Below are 15,494 nucleotides of genomic sequence, written 5' to 3' on the forward strand. Positions count from 1 at the left end.
GGAACCGGAATCGGCTGCTGCGCCGTTGTAGCCATTAGATCGAGCTCTCCTAGGTACTGCGGAACCGTATCAGCTCGCGGACTCAAGAGCCGTTTGTTTGGCTGACCGAGACCATCCGTATCTACTGACCCGTTAAGTCAAGAACAGACTCGCTGTACTTTATGCTCCGAACCTTTGGGCGTATCTACCTCTCATGGTCATGTATGTCATACAGGCTGTTACAATATCTTCTCTCGAACTTGTCTTTCAAATAATGCTAATACTAGTATCTATGTCAGTTCAGGAGTTCGTGACAGCGTCGTAAGATTCAATAGTTGCATAATTTATAACACTATATATTTTGATACCTTTAATTTAACATTCTTGTTTAAAAAAAGTATCCAACCTATTGTTATTAAAATACTTCACTGCAGTTTATAAAATACAGTTATTTATTACAATTGTTATAAGATTACTATTGTGCACTCTTGGACAAGATTTTCACTTTTTTTTGGAATAAGATTCATTCCAAAGGAAAAAAAATCTCACTCGAAAAAATAGTGAAAATCTGCCACTCTTATTCATAAATTCTTCGCTCTTTTTCAATAGTGCAATACTTTAACTCTTTTGGAATGAGATTTTACTCCAAGAAATTTAAAGAGTACAATTTGAAAATTTCTGTTAACGATATTCAAATTACTCTGTTTTATCCCATTGATTAAACCTAAATAAATGCTAAAAACGTAAAAAGATCGCAATTATTTTATACATATAACTAATTTTACGTTGTTATGAGGGTTTTTGTAAGGAAAATGTGAAATATGAAATTCTTGTTCGTTTACAGAACTGCCGGCGGCAGTATGCTGGGCGACGTGAACATCTCTGCGATACTGGATTCCTTCTCCGTCAGTTACGATAAAAGAGTAAGGCCGAACTACGGAGGTGAGTAAAGACTCGATTTTCCCCATCTTACGATATACGAGATCATTCGTGGATTTTATACCATGCGCAAAACTTGTCAGTTCGATATATTCGACGTGTTTATTCGATTAACGTCGATCAATTTTGATTAATTCACGCACGTGAGATAATTTGCGTTGGAACAAGTTTTGCGTTCGGCACGATGCTTTTTCCGTTTCATTGTTTATGATCGTTGCACTATTACGTGAATCTAAAACGTTACCTTGCAACTAACGAAAATGAGGGAGTTAGATGACGAAAGAAACCAAATATTGACACACCGACGAAACCAATTAATTGGCGAACGAACAGAAAACCAGCATATAACTCTCTTTTAATTCCACTTCGTTCGCTGCAAGCGCAGAAAAAAGCTTTTTACGTGTGCTCGGATAAAAAAAGATAAAATGGTACCGTATTCCACTTTAATGCAGTGCTGAGATAAAAGAAACTGAAGAACAGAAGACGGTGGGTAAACGTACGTAGGATTTACATATCTAAAAACATTTAATGCACGAAATCGATACGCGATAAATCAAAACATAAAGCACAAGCTTTCGGATTGCTGTAACAATAGCGCGACATAGCGGCTAAAGCTCCGGCGAAACGCTCCAGGAAATATTTTTGACGTCGCTTATCATCTCCCACGTTTTACCCTACAAAAAACGACGAGCTTTCGAGCATACTACCGCTTCCATAAAACAACTCTGACAGGAACAGCACGGCAGCACGTGTACGCGAATCGCATCCTGTTTCCCGGCAAAGGAGTAATTTGCAGTTTACCACGCGGCTCAACCGCGCGACTACCGAAAAAGAAATACCGATAAAACGATGCGGCAGACAGCGCGTTTCTATCACGGAGATAGGAACGGCACGTGACTCCCTGAAGATAAAAGTGTAAAGCACAAAGCGTTCTCTTTTAAATCTCTTGATCAATCCGTAATAATATACAGCTTGCACGTAATTTATAGATACCGACTTTTGCGTAAACGGTCGTTTCAAATAAATGCCAGACGTTTATCGACTACCAAGCGCGATACGATTTTGCGGTCGAATAAACGCGATGCTTATAAAACACAGGGTTATTAAAGAGCCATTAGTCCAGTTTCGAGTAAGCACGCTCGCCATTCGAGAGTCAGTTAGAGGCAATTAGTGCCTGCCAATGGACGGTCCGTCCCACTTTTAGCTCGATAGGCCCGGCCAAAAAGTCTCCGCACGCGTTTAGGTCGGCTTGGCTCGCGGATCGATCATCGATGTCGAAGCAGCTACGATTATAATTTACGTGTCGACGATTCTACCAAAGTTGCATTTTCGGGGGTGGCCTCGTAGAGGTAGGGCGGGGCTGGAGCGCTTCGATAAAACTCGGATCGATGCTGGGACGCCCCACGGGTTGCCACGGGTTACCGTTAACGGCATCTCCTCTCGGACTACACAGAGACGCAGTATCTCGCCTTCAATTACGATTTTGACTTTGATTACTGTCGCGTCTTAACGCCTCCTTTTGTCCCGGATTCTATTTCAGAACCGCACTCATACTTTCGAATCTCAGTATCGCGATTGCTAACAAAATGTGACACCTCGATTTCATATAGCTGCTCTATTTTTCCTCCGACCAAAAAAGGATTCGGAGTTTAATTGAATCATTTCGGTTCTTCATTTTCGAAGAAGCGCGTTAAAAACGTTCACCGATATTAGTCCAAAATGTATTCTTGTACCCGCAGTTATAATTGCTACTATTACAGGTCAGATATAAAAATCGAAAAAGCGGTTAACTGAATAATTAAAAGTTCGAATTCGTATGCTGAAGGTAGTTAAAATTATGTATTGCAATTATTAATTCTCGTAATAAAATAAAATAAACACAGTATTCAGCACATTATCATTTAATTACATTCTATGCAATTGTTAAACATACAAACCGTTTATTTTATCTGAATATTATTCAATTTATTATTTTACAACTACAATTTCAGCAATACTAAAACAATTAAAAATTTACCAACTGATTTTTAATGCAATAACATGCTTTACTGTTGCAATTGTGATTGAAATCGTAGGATAAAAATATATATTATTAATATATAGTATATTTTTCAAGTTGCATTAGAAAAATGCATTAGTCATGACTCACTTTGCAGTAAACTCGAGCTGACTGACAAGCATAAAAGACGATCATTTCATTTTCCGGCGGGATCAAGTATACAGGTTCCTATCTCGACAGATCACAAAAAATGCACTAAATATATCGTCTAAATTCGAATCGCCGATATCCGCGTCTCTCGCCGTTCCCGCATATCGATACACGGAATCCCCGGAGGGATACGAGTTTCTAACATTTAAAATTTAGATCAGTACGCGGACATTACGGAAACGGACACAAGAATACCGCGGACGGATGGGATAAACCGTGCCGCTGCTCTCTTCGATACGTAGTAACTTCATTGGATATTCCCCGGAGCGCAGCCGGATTTTCAAATGTGAGCTCTACCGTTACTATCCAAGGCCTACGTAAAATGACAAAATACGTGACGAGAAACTTGAAACGTTTGCACTCCATAAACTGACTGTCGTAATGATAAACAAAAACTTTTTTTTCGCATTCGCGTTAAAAAAGAAACTCTATAACGCTAAAACACAACATTGACTCGAATTACAACAAACAAATCAACTAAAACGAAACTTTATATATATCACGTGCTTATATTTATTTTATAAAATATGATATTTAACAGAGTTATCAAATATTTTTCATCAGTTCAAGAGAAAAACTAGTGTAATCTACTTAAAAGTTTCTATTAAAAATAATTTTCCAATCTTAATATATAATTTACTAAATTTAATTCACACAATATAATATTTAATATTATACATAACGCATAATGAAAGAAAACAAATTCATGTATAAAAAATAACATATATTTCATTAAAAAATCATAACCGTAAAAATATTTATAGTTAGCAAATATCAATTTACGCGAGGTTGATAACTGCGATTTTTCGTAGATTCGATCAGATGGCTGATTATTAATTTTTGTTCTTTCGTAGTTACATCATATGTGTTTGAAGTATTTTTAATCATTTTTTTTTTTTTTTTCGGAGGAAGCTCTCTCATGGGCGATCGGTTTGCACGGGTGAAGCATACTGGCGCGTTTCAATTAACTCGATACCACGTCAGCCGTGCGTTTTCCAGCATGTCGCGAGAACGTCATTGTGAAATATGTATCCCATATGGGATGTTCCTCGGCTATAGGGGCTTTAAAAACATCCTAGAAATGGAAATGAAGATATATCGGTCGAGTGGCGCGCGATGGCGTTGGCAGAGCCGTTGTTTACGAGTCAACTTTATCGCGAAAACGCCAACGTGGACACGTATATGCGCCTCGCATTTCCCAACCCTTTCCATCCCTCCCTCGACCTCGCTCCCCCGACAACCGGGTTCTTTCCATCTGCACCTGACTTCCCGCCCTTCTTTCACCCTCTGCCCGAATTTCGTCCATAAACTTTCCTACGGTGAGATACCGCCTGATCGGGCGCGATTACATTTTTCCGCTTCGTCTTTGCGGCCGATCAATTCGACCGGCAGCTTCGATTTCGTGCCTCACATCTGGCACGGACTACTGAAATTTTCACGAACCCTCGTCAGGTCTTTGAATTTAGATTTCGCAAAGATTACGACAGAAATCTGAAATAGCTCGTGTTACGTTGCATGTTGGAAAACGCGAGCGTAAATGATTGTTTATAATTACGTATTTTATTAAATATATCCTAATTGAGAGAACTTCGTTAAATTATTTATTAACTATTTATAACACACGTTTATTAGAAATTAAAAATAATTGCAAAATAACTACGTGAGATGAAGAAAATATATTTTCGAACAATCAAACAATATCAAGCACGTTAAAAAAAGATGGAAAAAAGAAAAAAATATTTGGCGTAAATAATTTTACGACGCTTAATACTAGTTTAACTTTAAATATGATTTATTCGCCTCGATAAATCCGAACGCGTATAATACAAATTATATGCGATACAAAATATATACGATACAAAGTACGTCACAGCGCTGCGTACAGAGAAATTAAGCTTGTCCGCAAAACCGTCCTTGTGTAACATTGATGACAACCGAGCACACGTAAATTAGCGCATAAATTATCAGACATCGTCTAATCGAAAGCGATTACCACTTTCCAGCGATCCATCCAACGTAGCGACCTTACCAACATACCATTTCGCATTCACAGTAAACTCACAGAACGCTACCGAAAAAGAACGAAAAAGAAAGAAAACAAATATATGTGATTCTTGTAATTAACGAACGAATGCCATACAGTCACTCTCACCGTGTAGCTTGGCCGCGGCCGGAAACCAGCGACTCAGTCTTACTAACCTTCGATTTCAGGTCCTCCCGTCGAGGTGGGCGTCACCATGTACGTCTTGAGTATCAGCTCCCTATCCGAAGTGAAAATGGTACTACCTCTAGGTCTTACTCAGTAATTCCGCTGAAAGTTACTCATTACTATCGTTCTCGGCTAAACACAATCCGCCCTTCCACTCCCCGCCCGCCCGTCGGTCTCTTCGGCCAAGCGACCATACATCTTTTAGTGCCCGTGCATTTTCAAGTCAACGATTGCCGCTGATCGTTACTGAACTGCAATTAGCATTTTTTACCCACCGACACACGTGCACAGACACACCTGGGAGACTTAGGGCAGAAGCATAGAATCTTGCGTAACGCATAGCGCGCAATGCATAATGCATAAGAAAATGAACCAATCAAAGTCCTTTATTTCTTTCCTTTCTACAAAATAACAGACTCTGATCAGTTGATTCTCTTATACCTTATGCGTTATGCAAAACTCCGTGCTTCCGCTCTTACACGCGCGGCAACACGAGTGCGGATGTATATCCGGTTCCACACTGTTGTACATACACGCGCACACGATTGTGCATTCTTCCCGCATTCTTTGTTTTCATCACCCTCGCAACGAATGAAACAATTATCGTTTCCAATTATTCAATTACGTAGATTCAGGAGATTTTATCTCATGCAATATGATTATCACTCTATTTGTGTTATGTGTGTTTGCAACTATTAAAACATATTCTGTTATTATTGTCTCTTTCTTCTCGAAACAGCTACTTGAGTATGGCGCGACGGTATTCGGATAAATGATTTATTTCGAAAATCAACAAAGGTAACGAGAGAGCAACGCATGTTGATTCTAATGGTCGACGAATGGTCCAATGTTGATTGCATTAACAATCAACGTTTGCATCTATGCGGGTGCATCTCTCATGCTGTCCGTGTCGCCTCAGTAAATAAATTCATTCATGTCGTTAATCACTAATTGGGGCGATACTTTCAGCGGTAGAATCGGATCTTCAATAAACGACTCATTATTTAATACATTCGCTGAAGCATGAATTATCTTCATTGCCTAACGATATCGTCGCGATTATTTTGTTCCGAACGCGTATATATACACTGTGGAAAATGTCTAGCTGGATTAATTGGAATTCTGGTTGAAAATGGACACATCGAAATTTTTTTATTAAATCTACTAGAATTCTAGTCGCGATAAATGGAAACGATACAATCAGAATCTTCTGATTCGTCCATTTTTAATCAAATATTTTTCTCAGTATAACAATTGATTAATTACAGCCCTACGAGCCTTGTTTTAGTACACTGAAAAAAGAGTCTCGTTATACCTGCCAAATGTTAAGTAAAATAATTTCAACTAAATGTTATATAATTAAATATAATTTTATCTTTACAAGTATTTAGCAAGTATCACTAAACGGTATTACCAATGATAACACTTGTTAAATGTTTGTAAAGGTAAAATTATGTTTGAATATCACACATTTACATATATATTTAAATATTTAGTAGAAATTATTTTGTTCAGCATTTGGTAGCTATAACCAGAATCTTTTTTCAGCGTACAACGAAAGAAATTCGATCTTCGGTGCATCGATTGGAACACGAGAAACTCTCAACGATCCCCGCCAGTCGTCATTACATCAGTACCGTCGTGTGTTCGTTGATTGACACTCCGACGATGAAATGAATTAACTTGCCACGCGCAGAACCGCATTGCTCTGGGCTATGTGTCTCTCCTTTGATGTGCTGTTCATTTAACAACGATGTTTGGAACCGCGAAAACGGGTAACACGATTACCGTAACGATTCTGTGCTCGCTTCGAGGATCTCATCCGCCGATACGAGGCGACATCCAATTTCTTGGCACAGTGATTTCGCGACCAATTGAACTCAAACTATGCAGAAGAAAATTAATCGGTGCTACGCCAACTCTTGTTCTCCAACATTACGAATAGCACATCTCTAAAATGAAAGAAACGTCTAAATATGAGATAAAAATTCCTCTGCTTTTAAATGCTTTTAATCGGATTATTGATCAAGATTTATATTTTTCGATTTGATTTAATGTGAAAGAAATAAAAACATCAAAACACATATTCATTGAAATACAAATTCATGATTTCTAGACACGTGATAAAACGCGAAATTTCTGTCACTTATTAATTATAGGAAATATTACTATTAATCTGTTTAATTTTACGACAGTTTGATGATACTTCAGACTATAATTTATGCTTTCGTTTGGTATCTCATAAAAATGTCTTTGAATGTGACGTTGAAATACACTCGAGAACTAATGATTTGTAGCAAGAAGAAAAATGACAATTGTCATTGTACATATCGGCAATTTTTCCTCTAATAACTTCTTCGCGTGATATTTTTTCTTTCGTTTCAGTCAGACTGGCAAAATTATTTCAATCGTATATCTTGACGCGATTGCATTTCTTAACTTAAAGAATCGATTTGATTAGACTATTGCAATGACTACATTTATTAAACTTAAAGAAATCTTTTTCTTTGTGCAGACACGACAGAAACCGCCATTTGATTAGTATGTAAACATCAATTTAGTAATTTATGTACCTAAGACGCACTTCGCAATGCGCGCTATGGTGATTACGCGATGTGGTTTACCGCTTGCACTTCGAAACTACTGAAATGAAGCTAACCGAGCACAGAATCTCTCCTAACTCATTTGATATATTGTAGTACCATGTGGCCCGTCGCTTATCGCGGTACCGGTTTACACCAACGCAGAAATAAGTGTGCGCGTGTATGACCTAACACGCATTTCTCCCATACACATACATTTCTCCCACACACAGACATACACGTACACTTTAGTAGCGAACAACAGAAAGAAACAAAAATATATACTAAAAAAAATGGACAAAGTACTATTTCATATTTCAGATAATATATACTGGCTGTCCTCGTTCCTCGCTCGAGAAACGGGGCTGTAGTTTCGGCAACTGAAAGCAGCGAGACTGCGTGGCTGAGGTCGCAAATCGAGCTAAATCTCGAGAAAAAAAAAAAGAAACAACCAACCAAACTTGCTCTAAATTATTGCGTGTAGTTTCCGTTTAATGGAAACTAGATTTATTTCGAAAATAATCTCTCAACTAGACGTTCGATTCATATGCGCGAATTGTATTGATGTAAAAAGCCATTAAAATTATTGATACTGACAAAAGAATTTTACAGAACTGTGAACCAACGTTGAGATTAATTTTCTCAGTTGCTCCGACTACGTTTTCGTTTTCTGCGGGCGTGGAAAAGTTAGTTCACTGATTTCCTGCCTGACTTTGAGCCTGGGCTGCCCCGAACGTCACCTAGTGTTAGAGAGAACGTGAATGAGGAGCGTCTTTTTATTGCTTTCTGCTCTCAGAAAAAAATAGTATTTTGTTCAATATATTAAACACGCACGACCGTCCCGTTAGATCGTTTTTAGACGCTCTAGCTGCTATGCCGCGGTTGCTGAAATGGGCTGCCGCCTGCCATCACTTACAATTATTATTATTCTATGTCCCGCCACCCCCGAAAGAAATCCCCGACACTTCCGTTATCTCTCTGTCGAAACACCGCACGTATCACGTGTTCGTGTACGAACACGCGAGAGAGAATAATCCGCGATCGATTTGCTTCGATCGCTATCCGTCCGAATTCCTTCCAGCAGTTCTCTCGGTATTCGAGGCATTTTCCTCACATCCCCCTTAGAAGCTTTAAAAAAAAAGATGAATAGATTTCGCCCGGAATCGACGACCGCAATGACAATGACAGCAATTCAGTGTAAAGTAACGATGTCGTTCGACGAACGTTCGACAAGACGACGCGCCGCTCTCGATCGCGGAGAGGCGTCTAATTATAGGGCGAAAAAACGACAATATAAAACGAGCCATATTTCCCTGGAATACGTACACATATAGCCACAACGAATCTAATTGGAATACGACGTGACGAGTGATCGGAAAAAAACAAGATGCAAAAGTGCACAGAGAACGAAAGAGAGAGCGAAAGGGTGAGAGAACGAGACAAAGTAAAACCACTATAAAGCGACGCGATACAAAACGAAAAAAAAAAAAGTAGTAGTAAGGTAATGTCGTACTGCTACTTGGCTGTGATATGTATGTAATATATACGTAAGAGCATAATGCCTATATAACGAGACAAGTATGGATGATTCTTCTAGCTTGGAAGGCAACGTGGCCAACGACGAGTCCTGTTGATTTGGTTCCGTGCAGGGTGCGAGCTCTCCTCGACTTGTCCGTTCGTGCTTTGCCTCTGGCTCACACGGATAGGTGCGCGTGAATACGATTTCCCTCTCCGCATGAACGGTGTTGTACAATTTATCCGAAGACACGAGAGGGGCAAGAAAAAAAATGCCCGAACGATTCGTTCGCGCGTGTCGAGCATGCTCGCGACGTGGATTTGTATCGGAGCGCATCGCGTTGGTTTTTAGATTCCTCCGATAGACATCGCGCATAACAAAACGCGCCATGACACGCAATACGATGTAGAGACCGTTTCAAAAGTGCTTTAAAGGGTGCCTAAATTTTAACCGCGTGACGTGAAGCGCGCGTGAGTCAGAGGTAAAGATAGATTCGTCATTACTACTATTATTATTACTATTGTCTCTAGATATCTATTTATCTCGTACACGATAGGTCATACACGGTTGAATAGAGATTGGCGGGTAATCACAGCGACCAAGGCCGGATGGTTTTGTTGATTGCAGGTCCGCCCGTGGAGGTCGGCGTCACCATGTATGTCCTCAGCATCAGCTCCGTGTCCGAGGTGTTGATGGTACAGTTTGCATTCAAACTCATACAAACTCGACATCGACAATTGCCCGTTCATTTATTTCGTCCAGTCTCGCAAACGATCACGATTTCCTCCTCTCCCAATCCGCTCGTATCCATCGTATCAAAAAGCGACAACGGGAACGCCCATTTCCGCCCGACACAGCCGCATCGCGATAGTCCACGCTCGATCGTAATGCAAAAATTGTGTCGATACCGCTTTAAAAAGAGTTTTTAACTCTGGCGTTTAATTGGACCGATCATACGTCGAGCGTGTCTATCGTGGAACCGACGACGCCCACCATCATTGATCAAATCAGCTTACCAGTCGCGCCACTTGCTTCCGATTGCGTATAAAGTATCATCTGTTTCGGTTTGTTTATTTGTTACTGCATAACGATGACACGGATATTCATGTAAAAATATCCATGCCAATCGAAATATATCTAGACCGTCGAAATTTCGTTGGCAGATCGTTGTATATGAGTGTAATTCAATAGTAATAAAAATATCATACGTTCGTGGAATTGTACATCGATCGAAAAGTCACAGAATGCGTACGGTTAAAAGAAAAAAAAATATATTTTTTATACGTATTGATTTTGCACGCGTAAAGTCTCATATAAAGTAGCATCGTAAACTAGCAATACCTTGACGTGCATATGTTCACATCTGCTTAAATCTCGAGTCGTTCTCGATATCTGCTCGCGGAAAGGTGCACCAGGGGAAATACATGCGACTCGCATAGCGATGTTTATGTCGGCAGCAAGGGGCGTATCGACACACAGCCACACGATATAAGCTATACATATACATGTACACATCCCATGTATGTACGTTCGTACACGTGGAGATATATACTGGTATACACACAAGCGACAATAGTATACACACACGGATGGCCTACTAACCTACGTTTTTATAGCTCGTCACAGCTGTTTGGTTGGCTGAACTGTTACAAGGGAACCTTGCTACGTTCCACAGTCTTCGCAAGATATATTCTTGTCCACTTCGTTTATGGTTTATGGTTGAGTCGTTTAATGCGATTTGCGATGTTCTTGTTGCATGGCCCTACCCGCGGTGCTCGAACCGACGATAAACCGGTGGTTTCGTTTGTCACGCGCCAAGATCTAACAATAAGTGGAAAAGTTCCAAGAGAGACCCGATGAACGTTGTCGTCGCCAGTGGAATAGTGACGACAAACGCACAACCTTTTAATCCCGCGAGAGAACATTAAATCCTCTTCACGATATCACGTCCATTTCTGCGAACCATTTCTCGTTCGAAAGGATTGTATTTATGTCAAAAATCCGAGCTCGACTTACCATCTTTCCGGAAAATCCACGAGGCGGAAATCCCATCGGGCTTCTCTCTGTAATACAATATAGTATGCGTATTATTGAAAGTCGACTTCCGACTAACAAGGACATATATATAAGAAAAAATGAAGTATATGAAAGTAAAACGGTAATACAATGTGTAATGTCTTATGTTCAATATATGATCAATTGGCAATTAATTGAATTTCGGATCGAGCACCGTAGGCCGCACCGTTGAAACACGTTCGTATACGCGTGATCGTACACTCTTATGCGGCCACATCTGTATATACGAAATACATAAAAGTGTACGTACGCGTATCCTGCGTTATTGGTACACGTATATCTATATATATATATATATATTCGTATTTGTTTCTCAATATTTAAGGTATATAGCGGCACCGTACAACGTATTGTGTATTACGCCTAATCCTGTAGTAATCGAAGATATTTTGTTCCGGTATCGACATTCAGATTCAAATTGGCACGAAACTGGATCCATCCTCTATCAAGCGCATCTCGAAGTACGCGCTCGGATTGTCGCGACTCTTAACCCGTTTCTCTGATAACAGTTATACCAGAAATCAAATCGACAGAGGAATTTCTAGTATTCTGACGCAACTAGTCGATCGTCTAAAATTGCAGTGTACGTATCCATACGATTGAAAATAATTGAAAATAACGCGCGCAGTTCGCGAGCTCGTTTATTGGTGACCGATGCCGCGATTCATTGACTCTCGGTTTAAATTTTTAGAGTCTTCAGTTCATAATGAATTCCAGGGTAGCGGTAACGTTGACTTACCGCAGCCCCCGAAGCATTGATTCTATCCTACGAGTTTGTGGTGGACTCCCTCTCTCTTTCGTGTATATTCCGTGTATATTTAAAACGTAATCGTGCGTGGGGAAACGGAACTCATTCGCCCCAGAGAGATCCAGAGTACGAGTTTGGAGCTGAATGTACGAGGCTGGACCCCAGGTGTTGAGCCCTGTGCGGAAACCAAATCAAGTCGACACTGTCACCTGGGACGTGACGCGCGAGTTTTTACACCCGCTGGCGAATTTCCATTCTACGTATCCCTTTCCCTGTCTTTTGTCTCGTTTCCCTATCTGTTCTCATCGCCAAACGACTTCCAATAGTTCCAATGTCCATCCCTCGAGGGCCACTCTTCGGACTCTCCGGCCAGCATATCTGCGAACAACGAGACTATTTTCCTATCAATTTATCTTCCCTTTCATCGTTCGCCTTCAAAAAAATTGACGAGCATAGGCGGAGAGAATAATACGGTGAAAGCGCCTTTATGCGCGCTCGTTGATTGTAGTCCTCTCGGCCGGATGAGACCAAGAAAAGAAGGATGAAGCGGGAGTGAAAAAAGCAAGAGGATGAGGAGAAAAAGTATCGATAGAAGATACCCCGCGGCCCTCGAAGAACGAGATATTTCTTTTCGCCCTGTACCTCCTCTCCATCCTTGGCCAGCCGATGATTACATACCAAATGAAGAGTATAGCTCGTGCGACGTTGCGACTACATCGAGACTATACTGATACTTATAATTGTATTTGCATATATATCTCGTATATATCTATGCTGTTATATCGTAAATATACTATGACACCTATATGAGCTGTGTCATTGTCAGTGTGTGCAGTGCGCTTCTGGTTGCTATGAATCACGTCACGCTATATATTGTATATATTATGACTTCTCCGAGCGCGAGCGCGTGTTACGTGCACGCGCACGCGTGTCCGCGGTATATGTGTGTATGTGCGCGTGTATGTGTGCGTGTATATACGTGCACACGTGCGTTGGCGCGCACGAAAAGCCTGCGTTTATTGTACTGTGTGTACTTCTCGGTGTGCGTATGTGTGTGCGTAACACATGACCACGGGTCTATGTGCTTGCGCGTACACATCGTGATAATTCGCGCTCGTCGAGGCGCGATAGACTCCGAAATGGAGCGTTCCTCCTCGTACGAGCCCCTCTCGCTTCCATCACTTGTCGTACAACACAACGCTGCGCCGTTTTTTCTATTTTTTTCTATTCTCTCTCTCTCTCTTATCTCTTTTTTTTGGATCGATTGGCCTGCGAGCTTTTGCCTGAAACGCTTCCACAAAGCTTTTCTCTTGTTCTTTGTTTTTTATGCTACGATTTGCGTGTGATAGAGATGCTTGCGCACACCTGCTCGCATTCCTCCCGGAAATGTTTCATCGGCAACGAGACGCGCGTACTCGCTCGAATTGCTCGATTCACACCCAAACACACCGCGCAAGATTTGCGTGCCGTCGAGATAAACGTGAGAAATATTTTCACGTATAGTTGAACAATGAACAGATACTGTTTACACCGAAATATTTCGGTACTTACAAGACATATTAATTTCACTATACTTAACAAATAAATACTTTGCGTTTCTAAATGTAATAACAACTACACATTTTTTCTAATGTTTCCTGTCAAAGGAAAAGAAATCTTATTGATCTCATTTTTCACATCCTTAGCCATTTTTAATGTGTATGAAAAAGTAATTTGCGCTAAACAATACATCGCGATAGCTTGAAAATTGAAAATTATACATGTGAAAAATGGAAAGAAACGAAAAATAGTAACTATAGTAAACCAAAAAAGAATCAGAATTTGGAGACGAATTCTCGTAAATGTGTTCGCGTGGGAGTTGTTGATCAGTTAATCATACACGAAGATTTGTTAGCGCGGCAATTACACGTCACGATGTAACCGCAGTGCGCCTGAAGAGCTGCCAGAAATGCGAACGATGACAACTTCCGTTCCATATGGTATCTCCGAGGAATATTTCAAGGTCTTCCATATTCGCCAAAGCATTTGCGCGCGCGTTTAAACCGTGAGATTAATTACCTATCATACATTTGTACGTTATATTTTGAATTTTCAAATGTTACACGTATTATTAACAATATGATGCAATCGAATCGATAACATAAATTATCTTTCATAGCTATTTGCACAATAAAATCATAATCGTTCGATTCTTTATTTGTGACTTCAATTAAAGCACAATTGATAAAATTTCTAAAATAAATATACGGCGGAATAAGCCGAGAAACGTGCCACGCACATTGAATACTTCATAACGATGTGAATGGCAGGAAAAGTCTTCGCGTATGCGCGCACACGTCGTCGAAGAGGATAACAATGCCTCGCCTCGGGCCGAACTCTCCCACTTATCATGGAACCGTGACATCTTATTAGAGTTGTAAAATTCCGAACTTTATTCCTAAAATTCATTCTTTAACTTTTTAAAATTTTACGCCTGATAAAAACTTCGCTATCTAATTATTATAAAATTGGTTGCCAGCATCGTATTTTGCTGACTATTAGCGAATTCGATTGGACGCACTCAATGCGCATCCGAATTAAAGCCGTCATAAATTGCCATAAAGATGTGTTCAATATAAATAGAAACGAATTAAACCGATTAAACCGTGAAATCCTCAATGCATTTTATTGTGTTTGTCAGGTAAAATATGTATTTTATAATTCGGAATACTTGTATCTCACTTTTACACTCAGATTAAGTCAGTATACAACGGCTTTAATATGCACCAGTGCGCACAAGTGCGTTCAACGAATGAATTCGCTATATATAATTGAGCGGAAAAAGGTGAGCAAACAAAATAAGACAAAAAATGGAAATTTAATTATAATCCCTATAAAAAGTTGAATCTTATTATATACCTTTCGCAATAAACTTAATTCTCTACATTTTTAATTGTGAATTATAAAATTCAAAAGATTCATTTCAAAGGTAGTACAGAGTTTCTGCACTGTTTTATTATCGTCGTTACTCAAATACGTCATGTTCCACGAAAAAAAAGAAGAAATTATCCACACATATAAGTATTAAATTAATATTCATTATTAGAGATTTTTTATAAAGACGATACGCCAAGATAACGCTCGGAAATTTCAAAGGTCCTATACTATCCGCAATACAACACTGTCCTCATACAGCGTGCAGTGCATGAATTTTATGGCAGTTCCGTAGCATGTCTGTACGTAGTGATTTCGTCGTA

The 15,494-nt window shown here is 39.8% G+C and overlaps 2 protein-coding genes across 7 annotated transcripts in view; one reads left to right on the plus strand and one right to left on the minus strand.

Moving 5' to 3' along the window:
• Positions 1–15,494, plus strand: part of Rdl (Resistant to dieldrin) — a 75,339-nt gene that overhangs the window by 40,809 nt on the left and 19,036 nt on the right. For 4 of the 6 annotated variants that reach the window (XM_018461441.1, XM_018461443.1, XM_018461442.1 and 1 more), the window contains exons 2-3: positions 824–921; positions 5,339–5,406. In XM_018461441.1, coding sequence (XP_018316943.1) covers positions 824–921; positions 5,339–5,406 — 166 coding nt within the window. Of the gene's footprint in view, positions 1–823; positions 922–5,338; positions 5,407–9,719; positions 10,130–15,494 lie in introns of those variants that run through there. The other 2 variants (XM_018461447.1, XM_018461445.1) reach the window with 2 other exon arrangements.
• Positions 11,379–15,494, minus strand: part of LOC108731234 (neuropeptide Y receptor) — a 59,527-nt gene continuing 55,411 nt past the window's right edge. The window contains exon 5 of the mRNA XM_018461451.1: positions 11,379–11,497. Coding sequence (XP_018316953.1) covers positions 11,447–11,497 — 51 coding nt within the window. The 3' untranslated portion in view covers positions 11,379–11,446. The remainder of the gene's footprint in view (positions 11,498–15,494) is intronic.

This window comes from Mycetomoellerius zeteki, unplaced genomic scaffold, assembly GCF_001594055.1.
Source record: "Mycetomoellerius zeteki isolate Tzet28-1 unplaced genomic scaffold, Tzet1.0 scaffold122, whole genome shotgun sequence".
Lineage (NCBI taxonomy): Eukaryota > Metazoa > Arthropoda > Insecta > Hymenoptera > Formicidae > Mycetomoellerius > Mycetomoellerius zeteki.